The sequence below is a fragment of the Camellia sinensis genome, chromosome 1 (assembly GCF_055761805.1).
Source record: "Camellia sinensis isolate YWXY chromosome 1, ASM5576180v1, whole genome shotgun sequence".
In the NCBI taxonomy this organism is placed as follows: domain Eukaryota; kingdom Viridiplantae; phylum Streptophyta; class Magnoliopsida; order Ericales; family Theaceae; genus Camellia; species Camellia sinensis.
In genome coordinates this window covers 233,901,588-233,923,553 of record NC_138961.1, presented here as the reverse complement: position 1 = coordinate 233,923,553, position 21,966 = coordinate 233,901,588, and the positions used below count along the sequence as shown (strand labels likewise).

Below are 21,966 nucleotides of genomic sequence, written 5' to 3'. Positions count from 1 at the left end.
CATTCTCACAATATTTTGCGTGTCCGCAAAAATATGGAGTGATGTGTTTTTACGCTCGAGCGTGGGATCTTCCGCTCGAGCGTGAACCCTGGTTTGGAACACGCGATATAGAGTCCCCGCTTGAGCGTTCATTCCCACGCTCAAGCGGACGGCGCGATCTCTGCCTCTATAAAGCCATTTGTTGCTCCATCTCTAGGGTTACTTTTCCTAGATCTTCATGAAGGGTCTTAGGGTTTTCTTTTGGGATATTTTTCTTGGTTTTTCTTGATGTTTGATTGAGTTTGAACCCATGTTCTTATAAGCACACATCAAGGAGTTTGTTTGATTGTTTCTTGGAGAGTATTCTTCTTCGGTGGAATCTGATGATTCAAGCACAGAGTAATCAAAGGAATTTGATGCAGTATGTAATCGTTTATTTGACAATTAATGTTGTGGATTCAATATCAAACTAATCAATTTCGTGTGAAGGTTGCGGTGAAAGACATACAGAAGATTTGAAGACAAATTGGAAGCGGTTGTGGTAATTTGTTTGGTATCTTTGTAATCTTTCTTTTTTCAGTAGTGGATTGATTTGTGGCGTTTCGCCCGTGGTTTTCCACGTAAATAATCGTTTGTGTCGATTCATTGGTTTTTTGAAACAACAATCTAAATCACTTTCGTATGTGCTTGATGATTTAGATTGTGAGTTTTAATTGGTTGGGAATTGAAATAATTAAATCTTGATCTAATCATGAATCACTTAGGTTTTTCAATACCCCAAGCCAAGAAGAGTTCAATAGGAAAGCTCAACAATGTGTTTTAGAGTATTATTGCACTTTCGGGTAAAGGTATGAATGTTCGGTGGAGGAAGACAAAGGTCTACGATTCCAACAGTGGAATGTTACAGTGGGACAGTTCCACTTTGCGGCTACGCGGTTTCCCTATTAGGGAGATTAAAGAGGCCACAAACGATTTCTATTACAAGCTGGAGGTTGGAGATGGTGGCTTTAGCAAGGTGTACAAAGGCTGGATCAACCACAAAACTATTGAGGTTGTTGTCAAACATTTGACCTCAGGTGCTACCCCGACTGATATCCACGTTTAGTCCCAGCTTCGTCACCTACACACTATGTCTTTGATCGGTTACTGCTGCGATGAAGGTGAGCAGTTTCTAGTGTACAATTACGGGGCAAATGGGTCTCTCTGTGATCATCTTTATGGGATGGACAGGGGTTATAATCCGCTTCCATGGGAGAAGCGGCTTGAAATCTGCATCGGTGCTGGACAAGGACTGCAATATCTACATTCTAGGCATAAAATCATCCATGGCAACATTAAATCGACAAATATTTTGTTGGACAAGAGTTTAGTAGAAAGAGTTTCGGATTGTTGGTTGCCCAATGTGAAATCAGTCGGTGTCACTACGCTTATCTGTGACAATTTGGAATATTTAGATCCAGAGTACATATAATATCTGCGACTGACAGAAAAATCTGACATATATTCATTCGATGTGGTGTTACTGGAAGTACTGTGTGCTAGGAATCCACACGATCCTTCCCTAAAAGCGGATAGAAAAGTGCTAGTACGCTGGTTCAAAACTTGTGTTCAAAGCAAAACAATTGATTAGATCATTGACCCATATCTAGTGGGGAGCATAGCCCCAGAATGTTTGAGGGAATTTGTTAAGATCGTGTGGAATTTCCTGCTTGATAGGGGAACAGAACGGCCATCGATGTATGATGTGGTTGGGAGCCTCGACATTGCGTCGCAGCTGCAGCAGATTTGGCACAATGATATTGAGGTTGGCAGCTCATCCCATAATGATCCGGTAAACTAGATACGGGACCAATGGGCTGCTGTATCAAGAAAATTTAGCTCTTTAAAATCCTTTTTTTCTTTTCTTTACTTTTGCATAGCTTCAACATGGGTGTCAAAGTGTTCTGTGGTGTTTTTCTTTATCTTTATTTTAGTAGATTGTTGTAGTTAATGTTACAATGTGCTGAATTGTTATTCTTATATTCTCCAATTTTGTCAAAGTCTGTAGTCCTGTGTTTTGACAGACTTGACCCTGCAAAAACTTTTTTTATTTTTTATTTTTTGAATAAAAATTAATTCATATGCTATGGTTTCCACTTCGGAGCATGCCTGTGTGCCTGTAAAATAATAAATATACAAATTGACTGAAACTATATGGCCTATGGTTGACCCAATGGCTCTTGACGCATACAAGAGAGTGAATTTTACCATGAACAAGCTTCTTTCATGGTTTAATATATATATATATATATATAATCAGCGTGATGCTATGGTACATCTTAGTTATGAACTTATATGATTTTATGTCATAACCAATACCATATTAGTCATAACCACTATCATATTGACTCATAACTTAGTTATATTCAGTTATTTATTTATATCATATTACCTCATAACCAGCTCATAACTAAATTATTTAAATAATTTAACTCTCAAATAGGCAACCGGTGTAGCCGGTTACAATGGGGGAACAAAATTGAATCAGTCGTGTTTGGCCCTCTTGTTGGCTCTTCTCCTCCCTCTTCTCTTCCGCCATAGCCGAAGCTTCCGAAGACCACCAGCCTCATCGGTGATCTAGGCTTCAGCCATGTCGACATTTTCTTCAGAAGCTCTCACTCTCTAGACGTCTCCACCATGGGTTTGTGAGCAAAGACCTAGTCATCGTCTTTTCCCTTCCCTTCCAGTCGAATCGAATTTATTTGAGAACTCTTTTCCGTAGTTCCGGTTTGTTGCTAACTCTAAGCTTCATCTAAATGTGCCATTGGTGCTTTGATTTCAAAACCCTAACCATTGAATATATGTTATTAATTTTTTTTATCAGTCAAAATTAATATCCATAGCCACCTAAGATAGTTGTGCCATTGGGGCTTTGATTTCAAAACCAGAACCGTAAAGAATGAATATCTGATATTTGTTCTCATTCAAAATTAACATCGGTTCTCAGTCATATTCACATTCCTTTAATTGCTTTCACTTTGCTCTGGCATTGCATATCCACTATTTTTTTTTCTTAGTTTTGTACCCAAAGCAAAAAATCTAAACGAGGTTTTTATTTTTATTTTGACATTGCAAATTTTTATATAAAAAAAATTTCTTTGCTTGTAAGTTACAAAATTACTTTGTTAAGTTTTTATTAATATATATATATATATATATATATTTTAAAGTTTGGCATATCAAATTTTTTATTAGATACATGTAAAGTAAAAAACCTAGACAAACACTTATTTTAACTGAGTAATATGTAAAAGAAGATTTATAGTAACATAATATAAGCTAATTGGCGTTCCACTACAACTGATCGTTTCTGTAAACAGTGCTCCATGTTTGCTATTTGATCTGCCTCTACAATAGCTCCTTTCGTTGTTGAGAAGCAATGGGCAAGTCGTTTCAAACAAAAATATATAGACTCATGATTTTCTATCTCACCATGTGTGCACAACCAGAGAGCCACATGTTCCAAATTCCCTACTATGTTCATCTTCGTATTTTAATTTGAGATGACCGGACAATCTGGTATGTAGATAGCTGCTTCCATGTCTTACAAGTTGTGTCAGTGTGTGGTTTCTATGCTGTTCTTTTTCTTTAATTTAATTTATGTGTAAATTATGCACACCGACTGTTTGCTAATATGTCCCCGAAAATAGAAAATAGAAAATCTGTTGGTGTCTCAACCATGAATAAAGAGGCATTCTAACTACCAGCCACCAAAATTAACAGCAAATTATCTTCCTTGGAACAAGTTGCATAACAGAATCAAATTTTGTATTATTCCATCATGTAGTTCATTGAAGAAAGGATTATTTAATTACATAGTTGGAAGTAATACCACATCTACCATAAGATATTTCACTTCCTCAAGTGGATATAATCAGAAAAAATGTAAAACATTCATTCTATTGGTAGATTTCAATACCTTGTGTAGTGTAGGGCCTTATTTTGACAAATTAATATGGCAGATAGACCGCCTACAAAACATAGATAAAGCCCTATCAATTAAAGCTCTTTCAAACAGATTTTGTCACGACCCCAAACCGCCCCTAGTAGGATGGTGCCGTGATGGCCAGTAATCCGAGATTACCGAAGGCCAAACTTCAAAATCCACACACAACAGAGTTTAAATATATGGGGCTCACAAGTACGGAAGCAATACATACAAATCAAAATAGTCCATGAGAGCTGTGCGTAAGTCAAATGAAATGGCAAACATCTTTACATGGGTCACAACTTAGTTACAAATGAAGTAAAGTACAAATTACATCTTGACGAAAAGGCTTCTCAAACCGACGTATGCAAAATACAAGTATTACAAGTCGAGAAGCATAATTTTCAAGACTGCCAACATGAATACAAGTCAAGCCGACATAAATACAAGTCAAGCCGACATATGCAAAAATCCAAAACAAGCTCGCGAATCACATCTAGGCGTCACCGCCTTCTTGCTCATCACCTACATATATATAGAGAGGGTGAGCTTGGATACTCAGTGAATGGTACAAGTAATAAAGGTTTTGCATGAATAATAGCCGAAGTCTTTTCAAAACGATACATATCAAAGTTTTATATAGCAGGGGATGGACCTCGTCCATCTAACAAATCTTTAAAGCTTCAAGGGATGCTTACTAGCATCAATATATTACAAATGATGACATTCTGGACAAACAAACCCACGCGGTAAACCGTCAATGGCAAAACAAGACAAAGCAAGGGAGATATCTCAAACAAGGGTGATACAAAAGTTTAGAGTCCTCTAGCACAAAGGACCTATGTTACGAAGGCCCGTAGCCTCCTAACACGAGAGTATTGCGACAGCTTAGAGTTCTCCAGCACAAGGGACTTTCAAAACAAGATGTGCAGTTACATTATAGTCCCCTGGCACTAAGGACTTCCAAAACAAGAAGTGCAGTTGCATTATAGTCCCCTAGCACTAAGGACTTTCAAAACAAGATAATGCTTGATATACAAAATAGGGACAACCATTCATGCTTAACAAATACTTTTCAAAACAAAGCAAAGCAAAGTTCATCAAAACATTGATAACATAGCTTTATTAAAAATACCACTCACATAGTTCTTCAAACGTCGAGGTCAAGGCAAAAGTCCGAGTCCTACAAACACATGGCAAAGTCTATTGAACGTATTTTCAAACAAGATTCACATGCAAACGGATGATCTCGGAGTTCATCAAAACTAAGTTAAATCAAACAAAACACTGTTTTTCATCTCGGGGAAGATATGCTGGTCATCAACCAGGTCTTGGCCGAGGTCCCACACCTTCTCGCCGAGGTGTTGTTCCGACGGCCACATTCAAAAGCGAAGTCAGGAAAATCTGGGTTTCCCTTTGAGGAACATGAAGAACATGAAGATGGAGAAGATGAAGAACATGCATGCTAAAATCGTAACTTGTTATTACATAGTCTGAGATTTCGTGCTATGAGTTTGAAAACATGGACCTGGGCACCCATATTCAGAGGTCTTGTGAGAACAAACACAAAAACATGGTTCTAGATGTAAACCTTCGGATCAAAACAAGACTTTTCTTCAAGAACACAAGAACACTATTTTCTCTTACTAAAACCGATTTTAAATCAATGCATGGCATGCAAAACAGATTCAATCATGCAATGCAGCTAAATGATCAACAAGAACAACAAGAGTAGATTAAGATTCTAACCTCAAAACTTGGATCTAACGGTTCAAACTCCAACGATTGAGCTTGGAAGTCTACCCTCTCACTCAAAACTTCTCCTTCTCCTTCCTAGCGCCTCTCTCTCTAAAAGACAAGATTTGATACAAAATGATATGTTTTCTCGACAGCCACTGACTTAACCTTCTGCTAGGACACGGGGCATTGGCTGATTGGCTGTACTAAAAAAGGCGACTGATTGACAAGACAAGACCCTGACAAAGTGTATTCAACAAGCTAGACGGCAAGAGCACTCCAGCAAGTGATGATCACGGCTAAGGGCAAAGCCTCGGCAAGTAGGGTGACAACGACATCGGCTTGGAAGGACGACACTTGACTGAGCTATGCCACACCTTGGCCTGGATGTGCCACACCTCGGTCTCGGTCATACCACTCCAGGAACAAAACCACTAGTGCAAGGATCAATGATCTAGAACGCCTAGATAATAACATCTCGGCCCAGATGATGCACATCACGGCCTAGGTGACGCACACCTCAGCCTAGATGATGACATCTCGGCCAATATGCCAGGGTGAAGGTGGAGGTCAACCGAAGTGGTTCTAAGATAGTTCTATGTGTGGAAGGGTTCCAAGGTGTCTAGGCTTAAGATGACCTCGACAACACACAAGGCAAGAACAAAGCATGCAAGCAACACTCAAGCAAAACAAGACAGGATTTGCAAATGCACATAACTGTAGACACCCCATTTTTGACCGTCCTCAAGGCTTGGACGTCATCGTTTGTACACGCGATGATTATCCATGCTTGTGTTTGTTTTGAGTTTCGAAAAGTCTTGGCTGCGCGCCTTGCCTTAGAATCTCTTAACTTCTCTGTTTTGTGTTTGGTTGCACCAAGAGCTTGTGGATGTGTTCCTGAGGGAAGGGGGTAGCCGGCCGACCAAGTCTCATGCCCACCGGCCACCTTGATTTTCAATAGGCCAAATGTGATGGCCGACCAGCCAATTTGACTGCCGGTCGACCACTTTGATAGCCGGCCGGCCAAATGTGGTTTTCGACAAATTTTTCTGTAGACAGCTGGCAGCTATCATTCTAGGCCATGCCCCAGCCCATGCCTGGACGTGGGAGTTCTGAGGAGCTACAGATTGATATATCTATATCAATCAAGCTCTCTCAAAAGGGGAACACAAGGAAGAAGAAGGGAGATACAACTTGAAAGAAGAAAAACATTTTCCTTTCTCTCTAAAATTCTCAACTCTCTCTTCCAAACCCTTTAAACCCTAAGGTTCTTGCCCCCCCCCCCTTACACTACCACTCATAGCCTACAACCTCCATACTCCATTCCAGCAACTTGAGGCTGATTTCCAGAGGCTAGAAGCTCATTTCCTTGGACCAAAAGCTGCTGTGTTGTTGTTCTACATGGGTAAGCTCCTATGTTCCCCTTCTTTTGCACTATTTTGCTCTATATTTTAGCTCCTTCTTCTTATATTTTTGGGCTCTGACCCAAACTAGAAATAGTCATATTTTGAGCTCATCTTCATGTTTGATCAAGGGTTTTTCTCTGTTTGAAGCCACCTGCTACCCCTTTCCCTTTATCTCTCTTTTAGGGCCATCTTTGCATGACAGTTTAACCCTATTTGTGTTTGTTTTTGAGATTTGTTATGAACTGAAAAAAGTTTTTTTTTTGAGGCCCTATTGATGTTTGATTAAGGGCATTTTCTTGTTTGAGGTCATCTCCTTCCTTGCATGCCTTATTTCTTCATGTTTTGAGCCATACATGTGAGCATTTCCATTGGCCTTGTTTTGGCCTTCTAGCCACTGAAATCCGGTGGATTTTTAGTGGCTAGAACACTATTTTGAGAGCCAAGATTAGAGGGGGGGTGACCCCCTCTCTCCTTCTCTTGTTTGGTGGCCTTTTTGGCCTTCCAAAGAGACGCTACCTTGCATGCTTCGAAGTCACTTTCCAGGGTCAATTTGGTGAGTTTTGGGACTATCATATTTGTTTTTCAGAGTTGATTTGGCTATGATAAATGTCCATCTTGTATGTGCTTAAGAATCCCTTGCATAGCCCTCTAAAGGAGCTTATCATTTTTGCATGTGTTGGCTTCATTTCAGTGGTTATTTGGGCCTATTTTCACATGTTTTGTTCACTGATTTTTTCTGTTTTGGTGAGAATCCATATGCTTCACACACTTGCCATGTAAACCACGTTTGCTAGTCAAAGTTGCATGCTATTTTAGTCCACCATGCTAGCATCTTTTGACCATGCTTTCAACTAGAAATGTGCATGTTTTGGGACTACCTTGGCTTTGTCTTTATTCTTCATAGTCAAATAATGCATGCTTTGTATAGCTATAAGTCAATATATGTGCCTAGTTTTGAGTTTCGGGGCTTATAGCATGCATTGTATGACATATTTGCATGATTCGGGACCACTGGGCATCACCCTTCAGTGCTGGAATTTGCATGTTCATATGCCATGTTTCAACATTTTCCATGCTTAGTTAGAGTTGCATGTTGTATCTTAGGATCGGTCCATACATTGGACATATTTGTGTGCATTTTGGTTGCCTCATTTCCATCTTATTGGCCACTAATGTGAGTGTGGCTGAGGTCCACTCACATTGGTATAAGTCCATCATGCATTGTGTATGCCATGTTTCAATGCATTGTGCATGTTATGTTGTTAGCATTGTGTGTGCCATGTAGTTGCATTACATGTTTGTATGTTTGCTTGCATGCTTAGGTCGCATGTGCACCGTTGTGTATTGCCTCACCTCTTGATCAACCATGATTGAGGTTGGGTCCCTTGTATGTTTTTTGTGTATTGCATTTGGCATTGAAATGCATACTTGGCTCTTCGGCCATCATGCATCGAAATGCGCAATTAGTGGCCCGAGGGCCATGCTCCCTTGAGTCCATTGCATGATAGGGGGTGTGGCCATGCATACATTTGCCTGAAAATCCCATGCCATACACTACTTGCCCTCTGCTGCTGTCAATTGCAGGTTCTGCAGGAAGCTTTGGCCGGTCGGCTAAATGCAGTGCCGACCGGCCAGTAATCTGTGGCCGACAGGTTAAAAGGCGGCCGGTGATCATCCTGTTAGGCCGGTGGTGTTTCTACTTGGTCGGTGATATTCCTCAATATCTAGAGAGCATGCCCTCGGACTTTGGCAGACCTCAGAGGAGCAAGACAGTGTAAACAGAGGCAACAGTGGCATGGTACGGATTTTCGGGCAAGACGAGTCAAGCATGCATCATTCACGCATCCCGAGGCGGGGCTGCGGCCACCTTTTTCCTGCATTTAATTTGTTAATTAATTAGAAATTCTGTAATAATTAACTTAGTATTATTTATTCAGACTGTAATATTTATTTGGACCCTTCGAGCGAGGGCAATTGTGTAATAAGTGTGCGTGAGTGTGTGTATGTCTTCCAACCCCACGTCTTTCTTCCCTTTTATTTACCCGCTTATGATGGTAGACTAGGGCATATTTAAATTAGCATACCTTATGCTATGCATGCGTGCATTCATACATTTGTCTAGCATGCACCAGACTCGGCACATCATGCTAACTGCATTGTGTTTCAATTCCAAATTGAATACGTGTTAGTTGTAGCATTTCACATGCCATGTTTAGAATAGCCGAGCCCATTTCTAGTTGCATTTTGCATGTGTTGCATTAGCCATCTTAAACTAGGATCATGCATATGATTACTAACTAGTTTCTGTTTTGGCTTGGAGTACTCGGTAAGCATTTATGCTTTAGCATACCGCATGCATGTGAGTGTTGCCATAACAGCATGATTACCATGAGGCTAGCTGCTTATGTGATATAACTGCTTGAATGCCTGTGGATGGAGGTTGAATTACCTAAATTGGAATAATGCATTAAAACTGTGAGTTCTAAGCCCACTAGATAGTGGCAAAACCATCTTTTCTAAAGCCCATTTGAGGGTGGCAAAATCTGCATTTCAGCCTACTTGCGAGTAGCAAACCATTTTCAAAACAAGCATGAAATGTTTTGTTCCAATTTAGGCGATTTGGTCTATACTTGTTTGCCATGCGCATAACATAGTAATTCTAGGCTAACAAATGGAATAAGAACACATAACGTTTTCAAAAATAGATGTCACGGTTAGTAGAGGCCGATCTTCGGATCGGGCAAGAGGGGGTGCTCATAACTGACCTTCCCCAATCGTACCCAAGCTCCCGAGCCGAGGCAACTTTGGTGGTGACGGACACGTGGCCTTTGGCACCGAGTCAGGGTTTCCTAAATTCCCCATAAAAAATATTTAGGTGGCGACTCTGTATCTGGCAAAGCAGTCCATGTTTGGCACTTCTTTTCAAAAATCTGTTTCTCAAAACGATTTGCCAGATTTGGACTCTTTGGTTCAAATTAAGAACCGTGACAATTTGAGAGTCCTGAACTATAGTAGACCCGCAAAACAAACAGAACTGGACTTATCCTCCCGGAGCGTTCGGGGACGTCTACAGTTTTTTGCGACTCTGCTAGGGATTTAGAGAGCTTGACTCGAACTCGTGATAGCCTGTTTTGATTTCATTTATGTGTCCCTTTGCATTGCATGTACATTGGTGCGCCTAGGACACCGTGTTTGCCATCTGCCATTCCTGAACGGTTTGCCGGAGGCTTGACTTTGTCAAAGCATGCCATAAGGCTGACCAGTTGTGGGCTCTGACAGTATGGGAACAGATCCCCGGTTTTACTGGGGCACCCTTTTCGACCATTCGACCTAGTGCATATCGAAATCCATAGTGACTGTTCCAAACTAGGACAGGTTGCTTACCCGATGTTAGGTTGTTTGAAAACTGCTGCGTGCATAGTGAAACCCTAGCTCTTGACAAAAATAGGACAGGAAAACCCTACCCCTCCATAGGGGTGTTTTGGCTCTCTTTACTTGCTATGTACTTTTAGAGTGCATCTTTACAGGGAACGCACATATCAGTTCGCAAGTCTGAGTGTCAGGCCTACGGGCATCAGTGTTTTCGGGAATCAGTCATCTACGGGTATTAGATTCAGAATTTGAGGCAATGATTTGAAAATAGTGACCAGTGATTAAGGAACAGTACATTCAGCTTGTTGGCAATTTGTTGTGATACCCAGCTGTGTGTTGTGTTTATTTTACGTTGTTACGCTGTCCAATTGTCTGTTTATTTATATGCTTTATTTATCCTTTTTACTAGGTAGTCGAGCACAATTGCTTCTGACCTAGTAGATATTCCCCAAGCACTCTGGATTAGAGGTCGTTGACTCCATCGATCTGAGGATCTCGTAGACGGACAACCAGTGTACCACTCCCTACCCCCGGTTACTAGACGGAGGACAGCTAGGCAGAGGGTATCAGTTCAGCAGTCAGTACAGAGGGCTTTGTCTACCCCACCTGTGTAAAGTAGGGATCAGGATTTTGCTTCTCCCACAGAAAAGGGAACATATACCAATAATTCAGTCAGAGCAGAACAGTATGGCCAATTTAGAGGAGATGGTGCGCCAGCTCCAAGAGAGTATGAAAATGATGCAGCAGGATGCTGTCCGACAGGCAGAGTTCGCCAAGCAGCAGGCCATGGTTATGAATGAACAAGCAGAGTTAATCGTGAGGTTACAGCAGCAAACTGGAGCATCTGCTTCACAGCAAGTTCCTCCCCTGCCAGGAATTCCAACCCCCGGGGAAACAGCTAATGTTCAGAATGATGCGGACATTTCCACGGGACCACCTCTACCTCCGATCCTACCCCAAATCCAACCCCAGTTATCCAAAACACCCACCAACCTACCGGACTCTCCCTTTGAGTTCGAGACAGATCCCACGGCATTAAATTTGAGCAAACTCGAAAAGCTGTTCAAGAGATCCCAAGGAGTCAAGGCCATCCCTGACATCGAAGATGGATATACCGACGCAGTTGTGACGCTGCCTGACAGATTCAAAATGCCGCACATTGATCAATTTGATGGGTCCGGGGACCCCATGGTACACCTGAGATTGTTTTCAGACATCTTAAGGCCAATGGGCCTCAGCAGACTTCAGAAACTGTCTCCGTTCGGTCGAACCCTATCGAGTGTGGCGGCCATATGGTATGCCAAATTAGAAGATGATGTCAAGAGAAACTAGGACGAGATGGCCGTGGCCTTCATTATGCAATACTCATACAATACACAAATCGAGATTACAACCTGTGATCTCGAGACAACAAGGCAAGAGCCTAAAGAGAGTTTCTCAGAATTTGTGACTAGATGGAGGGCCAAGGCTTCGATGATGGCCCTAAGGCCTACAGACAAAGACCAGATTCGGACGATTGTGCGCAATCTTCAGCCGAAGTTGATGCAAAAGATGATTGTACTCCCCTTCCCTACCTTTTCTGATCTACATGAAATGGGGGTGCAGATTGATTATGCTTTAAAGCAAGGCTTAATTGATAATGACTGGGAGCAACCCCGAAGAACTTTCAACCGCAACACTAACGCGGGCCCGAGCGGTACTATAACTACAAGAGCCTCCGAAGTGAGCATGGTCACCACCAACCCCCCTCCAAGAACCATGGCAGCTGCGCCATTCTCCAACGCGTCCGGAAGCCATACCCAAACAGCCAAATACCCGCCGAAAAACACAAGAACCTTCGCTCCACTGTATATGCCCTTATCTAAAGCTCTGGGGGTTTTAATCAAAAAAGGGCATTTGAAGCCCCTAGAACTGCGGCCCTTACCAGAAAGACTCCCTCCTACCCACAACTCAGCCAAATATTGCGCATTTCACCAACAACACGGTCATGACACCGATCTGTGCTTCCGATTACGTCATGAGATTCAAGATCTCATCGATAACGAGGTGATTCTGCCTCTCGAGAAAACCCAATGTTATAACAAACCCTCTCTCCACGCATAACCAAGCTCCACCGCCTAAAAGGATCAACTTCATCCAAACTGGGGTTGTGCCTTACGATCCTAGCATCTATATCACTCCTTCCCACCTACCTAAACCAAAGGTACTCCTTCATGACTGCACCGACTTGTGCATGATGGACATCTCCATGACCCGACCTAAGCCAACGGTGGTGACTATCGAGAACAAAAGAGAGGAGATCCCAAAGGAGAAGAAGGTTGTTGAGTCAGAGTCTGCAGAATCTGGGAGTCGTGTTGAGAAGACATATAGTCCCGGTGGCTACATTTCATCAATAGGCCAGGATGGGCCAGATGTGGAATTGCCAACAGGGGGAGAACTGTGTGTGATCCAAGGAGATAGTCTGGGACAGGGAACAGATGATTTAAGGGCTGTGGAAGAGGACCTTACCAATCTCCAGTTCTACAGTGACCAGGATCCAGGGGGCGCAGCAGTCAACTGGTTTGATTATGAGAAATTAGCAGAGGCTACTGGGTGGTTAGATGATCAACCGGATGTGGTAGAAGAGTTCCAACCAAGACAGGGTCTCGCAGGGGCACGAATGTCGGTGACAGTCGAGGGAGTCGGAAATCAGAATGCGTCGCCGGGGAGCGCCAGTGTTAAGAATTTTGCTCGGGATTGGAATATTCTGAATACAGGAATTATTGAGCAGTCAGCTGTGTTGATACGGTCGGAACAGGAAAGATTTGAAGATCCCGCGAGAATCAGAAAGGCAAGGGCCCATGTGGGGACTGAAACTGCTATGTGCACGGGAACAGAGAATGCTGCGAGCATAAGGATGGAAGGTACCGCGAGTACGAGAACAGTCATACCAGAGCCGGACAGGTGTCTGTCGGCTGCTGATGGAATGTGGTGGGAAGATGAGGATTTATGTCTCGCCCATACGGACGAAGATTAGGGAAACAGCCAACCCGATGACACCTGGTACCTTGGAGAAGTCGATCACATGACTAGGAGTGGACGGTATTTCAAGCCTCCACACCTAGATCAACCAGGGGCGTCTGGGAAAGATAAGGAGGCTGAGAAGCAAAAAGAGAAACAACTTGAGAAAGAGGCTGTACTAAAGTAGTTAAAAAAGATACAAGCAGACATCTCCATCTGGGGACTGCTTATGGCATCACGAGTGCACAGACAGGCTGTCCTATCAGCCATGGACAAGGCAAAGCTTTTGATAGAAACTACGCCAGAACAGCTAGTAGGCTTAGTTTTTCCGGGAGGAGCTACCCCGATGCTGACCTTTTCTGACAAAGAACTGCCACCTGAGGGTGCGAACCACAACAAGCCACTCTACATCTCCGTGGAGTGCAGAAACAAATGGGTACCCGTGGTGCTTGTCGACACAGGGTCCGCCATCAATGTATGTCCAGCAAGGACTACCTATGCAATTGGATTGAAGACCGCAGACTTTGTGCCAACAGCCCAGGTGATTCGGGCATACGATAACACAAGTAGAGAGGTCATGGGGACGGTGAAAATTCAGACTAAAGTTGGGCCAGGATAGCATGAGATAGATTTCCATGTCTTAGAGGTGCTGGCAACTTTCAACCTGCTTTTGGGGAGGCCGTGGCTGCATCGAGTGAAGGTCATCTCGTCCACTCTGCATCAGATGGTGAAATACCCCTATGAAAAGGGAGTAGCCATTGTTTTCGGAAGCTCATCGATCCACCCACCTCCAGAGGTATCTACACCAGTCTTAGAAATTGAACACGACATGGAGGACGTGTTTATATCAGGTTTCACCCTTGCTGAGGCTCGGGTTGTACAAAACATCATGGCTGCTAACGAGGGGATATATGTCAGTGCTCAAGCGGTATACTTCGTGAACAAACTCCAACACATCCCCGGGATGGGGTTAGGAAGGAGCGGCCGGAAGGGCGTCGCAGCATTGGCCGAAGTACCACATAACCCTCATACCTTTGCCCTGGGTTATCTGCCCACCAAGGAGGATTGGGTAAGGAAAGGAAAGGAAATGGCTGGAAGAGCTAGAGCGAAACAGATGGGGAAGCCTTTTGAGTTGATGCACCGGCCCATCCAGGGTACCCTAAATGGACGCTTCGTCCGGGAGGGGGAAGATTTTCCATTCTGTGGTTTTTCGGAGCCGTGGCTGAACGTGGAGAGGAAGCGCATACCAGGGTTCGAGATTTTCTTTGACCTACAATTATCAGGGGACAATGTTTCCGAAGAGCAGACAGACCCGACAGTCGAGGCTGAGCATAGTGGGGAAATAGAGTCTGAGGACACCGAACTTGAAATGGGGGTAGCACTGGCATGTCTACTTTCAGATCCTCCAATCGAACAGAAGTGCTTGGGGGATAACTTCTCGATGTCCATGATCGGGAATGAAACGGCTACGAGCCTACCATCAACTATTTTGGATGCATCCATCGCACCCTCTCTCGTTTGGCAATACGATGAGGGATTTTTATCAAGCAGCACCAGGTCAGGTAGTGAGCCGAAATCTGATTCCACCGAGTCTTATGAGTCGGAATCAGGTTCCAGCTCAACTGAGTCTGAGTCCGGTATTCCTGGAGGTGATAACCCGGATGCCACAGTCCTGTCCAGGTCGTCTTTTTCTTTCTCCTTTGAGTCTGTTGTAACAGAAGAATCAGACGGTTTGGAAATACTTAATGAGAATAATGTGGATGTTGTTTCCTAGTACTTTTCTGTGCCTTTGATATATTGCTTAAATCAGGACTTTCAAAATTTTGACGAAAACGACGAGGAAGAAATTCCTCCGGTTTTGCAACGATTAATTAATCAAGAGCAGGAAAGATTTGTTAAACCTTTAGCTGATGAAATCACTACTGTGAATATTAGTACTGAGAAGGACCCGCGGCTGGTCCAGATCGGGTCCACGTTGTCTTCGGAGGAACGCGAGCGCTTAGTCGTTTTATTAAAAGATTTCAAAGATGTTTTTGCGTGGTCCTACGAAGACATGCCTGGAATCGATCTTGAGATTGTACAGCACCGGATCCCTTTTGACCTTGAGGCCCGACCTGTCAAATAGAAACTCAGAAGGATTCGTCCGAACTGGGCCATCAAGATTAAGGAAAAGGTCACCAAGCAAATCGATGCAGGCTTCCTGCTGGTATCCAAATACCCGACTTGGTTGGCCAACATTGTTCCAGTGCCGAAGAAGGATGGCAGGATCCGAGTATGCGTGGACTTTAGGGATTTGAACAGAGCTAGTCCGAATGACGACTTCCCCTTGCCGCATATCGATGAGTTGGTGGACTTCACAGCGGGGCATGCTTTGCTTTCGTTCATGGATGGCTTTTCGAGCTATAATCAGATAGTGATGGCACCTAAAGACCGGGAAAAGATTGCATTCACCACCCCGTGGGGGACATACTGCTACAGGGTGATGCCGTTTGGGTTGAAGAATGCTGGAGCTACATATCAACGGGCCGCGACCACAATATTGCATGACATGATCCATAAAGAGGTTGAGGTGTACGTAGACGACATGATTGTCAAGTCCAAAGAAAGGGAGGGCCACTACACCACCTTGCAAAAGTTCTTCCGAAGGATCAGAGAATTCCGGTTGCGGCTGAATCCTCAGAAGTGTACGTTCGGTGTTACGGCGGGAAAAATGCTAGGGTTTTTTATTACACAAAGGGGCATCGAAGACGACCCTTCCAAAATCAAGGCCATCCTAGAAATGCCACCACCAAGAGCTAAAAAGGAGGTGCGAGGCTTTTTGGGTAAAGTGCAATTCATAAGACGGTTTGTCTCAAAATTAACCTTGACTTGTGAACCACTTTTCGGTCTTCTAAAAAAAGGAAAGAAATTCCAATGGGACGGCCGATGCCAAGCTGCTTTTGAATAGATCAAGGAATACTTACAGAACCCGCCTGTGTTGTCACCACCAGAGCCGGGGAGACCGTTGATATTGTATCTTTCGGTAATCGAGACCACAATGTGCTGCATGTTCGCGTAAGAATCAGAGGACAAAGTGGAAAGAGCCATCTACTATCTGAGCAAGAAGATGCTAGAGTATGAGACTCGCTACACACCATTGGAGAAGGCCTGCTTAGCTTTGGTATGGGCTACCAGGAAGCTGCGGCACTACCTATTAGCTCACTCCGTAATGTTGGTTTCGCGACTCGATCCCATCAAATATCTTTTCGAGAAACTGGCACTTACGGGTAGGCTAGCTCGTTGGTTGCTGTTGCTTTCCGAATTCGATCTAAAATATGTGACGCACAAGTTAGTCAAGGGAAGAGCAGTGGCAGAGTTCTTAGCCGATCATCCAGTAGAAGGAGGTGAAGCAGTTAAGTACTTATTCCCAGACGAGGCCATTTGGCACATCGAAGATGAAACTTGGACGATGTATTTTGACGGAGCGTCAAACTAGTACGGGTATGGGATAGGAGTGTTGTTGATAGCGCCCGACAACTCCCGTATTCCTCTAGCCTTCAAACTCTGGTTCAAAGTCTCGAACAACGAAGCAGAATATGAGGCATGCATTGCCGGTCTAGAAGCAGCCCTGGAACTAGGGGCAAGACGGTTGGACGTCATCGGGGACTCAAACCTTGTTGTGTCTCAAGCAAAAAGAGACTGGAAAGTCAAAGAAGAAAAGATGATGATGTATCACCGGACCTTGGACTTGTTAACTCCTCGGTTTGAGAAGCTAAATTTTGCTCATCTACTAAGAGAGAACAACAGGTTCGCAGATTCTTTAGCAACTCTATCTTCCAGGATAGACATCCCGTCCGGAGTCCGGATGCGTCCCGTCATCATTGACCAGAAATTTGCGCCAGCATACGAGTAAATTGCTGCTATAGATGAGGTTCAAGACGAAAAACCCCTGGTATTACGACATTTGGAATTTCTTGGAGAATGAAGCATACCCGCCAGGGGTAAATGCCAAGGATAAAAGGGCAATCAGAAGAATGGCCGTTCAGTTCATCATCTGCGGGGGTAAGCTGTATAAGAGAGGTCATCTGGGAATGCATAAGCTGTGTGTAGAAGCTGAGGAATCAAAGCACCTGATGGAGGCCATCCACGGAGGAGAATGTGGGGCACATATGAATGGCGTAATGCTAGCGCGGAAGATCCTCAGACAGGGTTACTACTGGTCCACCATGGAGGAGGATTGTATCGGCTTTGTTCAACAATGCCACAAATGCTAGATCCCTGCAAATCGCATGAACATTCCGCCGTCGAAGCTGTACAATATGACTTCGCCATGGCCATTTTCAGTTTGGGGAATCGATGTGATCGGGGCTGTTACTCCAAAGGGGTCAAATGGGCATGAGTTCATCCTGGTCGCGATAGATTACTTTACGAAGTGGGTCGAGGCCCAATCTTATGCGGTGTTGAAGGCTTCACATGTTGCGAAATTCATCAGAAACAACATCATCTGCCGCTATGGGGTCCCAAACGAGATTATTTCAGACAATGGTTCCCATTTCAAGAAGGAGGTGATTGATTTGTTAAAGAAATACAACGTAGCTTTTCATAAGTCGTCCACATACCGACCGCAGACCAACGGAGTAGTTGAGGCCGCCAACAAGAACATCAAACACATACTGCAGAAGATGGTGGAAACCTACCGGGACTGGCCAGATAAGTTACCGTTTGCTCTGCGGGGCTACCGGACTTCAATTCGAACTTCTACTGGGGCGACTCCGTATTCATTAGTCTATGGGATGGAGCCCGTTCTACCTATCGAAATTAAGGTTCCGTCATTGCGAGTATTGGCTGAGTGTCAAATAACGGAAGCAGATTGGCAGCAGAGCAAATTCGAGGAACTAATGCTCTTTGATGAGAGAAGACTGAAAGCATTGTACCATGTTCAAGGTTATCAACGCAGAATTGCCCGGGCTTTCAACAAGAAGGTTAAGTCCAGGAATCTAAAAGAAGGAGATTTGGTACTTAAGGATAACCAAGCTCCCATCCATGACCCAAGGGGCAAGTTCAGACCCAATTGGAGTGGTCCCTACATCATTAAGTCTATTTGGTCGGGTGGAGCTGTCGTTTTGATGGACCTAGATGGCCTAGAGTTCTCCCAACCGATCAACATGGACAAGTTGAGGAAATATTATCCCTAAAAGGCTCGCTAGGCCGAAAACCCGAAAGGGCGACCTAGGCAAAAGTTAGAGCATTGAAAAAATTGGAAAATATAAAAACTGAGCTCGCAAGGTTGAAAACCCGCAAAGGGCGACCTTGGCAAAAGTTAGAGCGTAATAGGAGAGTGAAAATACTCGAGTGAACCTAAGCCTGAACTACGTAAGGCTTGATTCCCATCTTTGGGATACGTAGGCAACTTCATCCTGAAGTTCAGCCATAAACACTTCCCCTATCAACTTTGTCCATTTGATCATTTCGGCCATGTTTGTCTATTCAGCATTCAAGAGTTCGGTTATGATCTCCGGTGCAGTGCTCTTCAGACTAGGGGCAACTTTTCGTTGCTGTGCAGTGCTGCGGTACTCTTCAGAGTAGGGGCAACTTTCCAGTTGCTGGGATCCGGGGTTGTGCACCCCAGTGACAGATTTCGGACATGTCCAGTTCTAATCCATATCGAAAATGGTTTTGAAAAGTTTTAATAAAAGTTGACTTTGTTCAAAATTAATCTTTTTACAACTTAGACAATTTTTGGACCAAAGCAGAGAATCTTCAGTACCCACAACCTTCAATTTCAATGATTTTAGTACAGAGTCCTCCTGCTCTTGCATACAAATTGAAGTTGTTTTTTATTACATTCATAAGGAAAACTTGAAAGTACTAATAAAGCAATAAATCCGGGGCATAGTCAAGTCAGGTGTTCCTGCGCCCCCTCCCAGAGCTGGTCGAAGCCCCTGGTGCCAAAGTGGGCCCTTCTTGTGCCTCTTCATTGAGCCAATCCAAGCACTCATCAGATAAGGTGCAACTGAAAGTGGGAGCAGGGGCCAGAAGCTCTCTAATCCTCCATGCTGTGGCATACCGGACAAGTTGTGCACCTCGAACCGGGAATGCAGCAGGATACTCTATCCCTTCTGGCGGGCAAGTCTGATCATGACCAAACTGGCGCCGGAACCGAAACGAAAAGTAGAACACACAGTGAGTCAGACCAATTAACTGGATCCCGGTCTGCCGGGACATGCTATAGCCCATTGCCGGGAGATTGAGCCAAAGACAGTGCCAAGCAATGCGATCTGCAGAAAAATTGCACATCCAGTCGAACCACCATCCCTCATCAAGGGCATCGACTAGTCATTGTCGGAAGAAGTAGCCGCGAGCTGAGTAGGCTGGGCAAGAGTCCACAACCCGCAATTTATCCATCAACCATACCTGGGGAGGGATGAAAAATGAGAGAATAAAGAATAGAGAGATGTATGATGAGAGAAAAAGTAAGAAAAGGGTTTTGTGAGAAAAATCGAGCCTGAGGGCCGAGTGATGTGAGCAATGTATATGTGAGAAAGGGTGGGAAACATTACCTGCAGCGGTAGTGGACTCCCCGCGAATCTGGTCATCTCTTGGTGATAGAAAGCATCCAAGCCCATCAACGTCTCAGCCAATGTCATGGCAACGCAGCTCTTTCCTTCTTTCAAGCCTTGAGCAACTTCAATCAGACGGATGCTAGATCCGCTAGAGCCCGGAGCAAACAGAAAATAAGATAGCATGCACAAACAGAGGGCGTGTCGCCGGAAGCCTTGCCAATGATAGTTGTTGCGATCGCCGGCATCGGAAAATCGATAGATCAAACTGGAAATGTCCAACATTTTGTCATAAATCAGAGACCGAGCGTCACGCGTAGTGAGCCCACACATTCGCCCTAAGGTTTGGACATGGCCAAAATTAAGATGGGGCAGGATCTCCTCGTCATGCTCAGATTCCAGTAAAACTCGGAAATCTTCAAAGGTAGGATACACTTCTTGCCCGCTAAAGCTAAAGACATGTGTCACCGGATTCCAAAACCTTGCCGCCGCATGGAGAAACGGGAGGTGTAACGGTGTACGACCCAGAGTGAATAGTGCGTTTATGCCGAAACCCCAAAAATTCAGCTTTTCCGAGCCATCCAAGTTGTTAATCCAAGTTGTGAGATTTTGGGCAAGAAGCGCTTCCATTTGGGGCAAATCAGTGTTGAATTGGGAAGAACCACAAAGCTGAGGTCTTTTTGTAGAAGATAAGGTTGAATGAAGGACAGATGTCAACATTCTGGTGATTCTTTCATTCATGGCCGGCCGGCCAAATATAGTGCCGACCGACCACCACTTTTGGCTGATAGATCCAAAATTCTGGCCGATGGCCGTTTCTTGAGGCCGGTGGTCTTCTTCTTTGCTCCCTGAGTTGTTTATATGTTGAAACATGCTGAGAATTTGGAGAATGCCACCACTACCAAGGCCCTCCGATGATGGATTTTGCGGCGTCACGCCCATTTGCTTATCGAGTTGTTGTAAATTTGCTTATCGAGTTGTATTTCACTCTTTTCAAGTCTTTGTTGCTTGTCGAGTGGTACTCGAACTTGGCTAGCTTATTGAGTTTCCTTGCTTTGCTTATCGAGCTGTAAGTCAGTTCACTACCTGATTGTTACGATGCGAATGCTCAATGTTCAAACCAAGCTCAATTTCATTCACATTGTTATGTGATACCATGCGATGCGATGCACATGAAGCACAAATGTAACATCATTTTGAACAGAATGGTTGTTTCATTTCCCTCATGTGTTTTGCAAAATACACTTTTTTTTTTTTGAAAAGGTAAAACCTGCCTAAGGTAGTGCAATGTGTTTAAACTACTAGTAAAAAGGAAAGTAAAGCAAAAAGAAGAGCGGGCAGCAAAGTATCAGAATCGATACTGGTAACCTCCCCTTGTGGTCAATGCACCTCCCGCGCCCTTGTTTGGGTCAACTATGTGGTTTGGCGCCTTCATTACTTGAGACAGTCCAAGGAAGTACACTTTCGGGACATTAGTAGGCCTTCGAGTTGACCTCAAGCCGTGTCTTCTATGAGTAATGCTCGGTAAGCGCAAGGAACGTCCCTTCCCGTATCCTTTTCGTATCTTGTGAATTCCACAAATCGCTTCAATTATACCATGTTACAGTGCTTGGCATTTCAACATCATGAATAACTGGTCCTTACCATATTTCAAGTTTTTATACACATTGCATGCGTTGTTGCGTTATGCTTTACTTACATGTGTTCAAGTTCCTTTTATACACATTGCTTGCGTAGACCGCATGCTTTACTTACATTTGTTCAAGTTCCTTTTATACACATTGCATGCGTTGTTGTGTTATGCTTTACTTACATGTGTTCAATTTCAAGTTCCTTTTTATACACATTGCTTGCGTAGACCGCATGCTTTACTTACATGTGTTCAAGTTCCTTTTATACACATTGCATGCGTTGTTGCGTTATGATTTACTTACATGTGTTCAATTTCAAGTTCCTTTCTCTACAC

The 21,966-nt window shown here is 43.9% G+C and overlaps 1 protein-coding gene across 1 annotated transcript; it reads left to right on the top strand.

Annotated features, from left to right (window-relative positions):
* Positions 1–1,108: 1,108 nt before the first annotated feature.
* LOC145822771 (receptor-like protein kinase THESEUS 1) lies at positions 1,109–1,819 on the top strand. The gene is made up of 2 exons (XM_082920729.1): positions 1,109–1,440; positions 1,696–1,819. The coding sequence occupies exons 1-2, from the start codon at positions 1,109–1,111 to the stop codon at positions 1,817–1,819; spliced, it is 456 nt and encodes a 151-aa protein (XP_082776855.1).
* Positions 1,820–21,966: the final 20,147 nt, after the last annotated feature.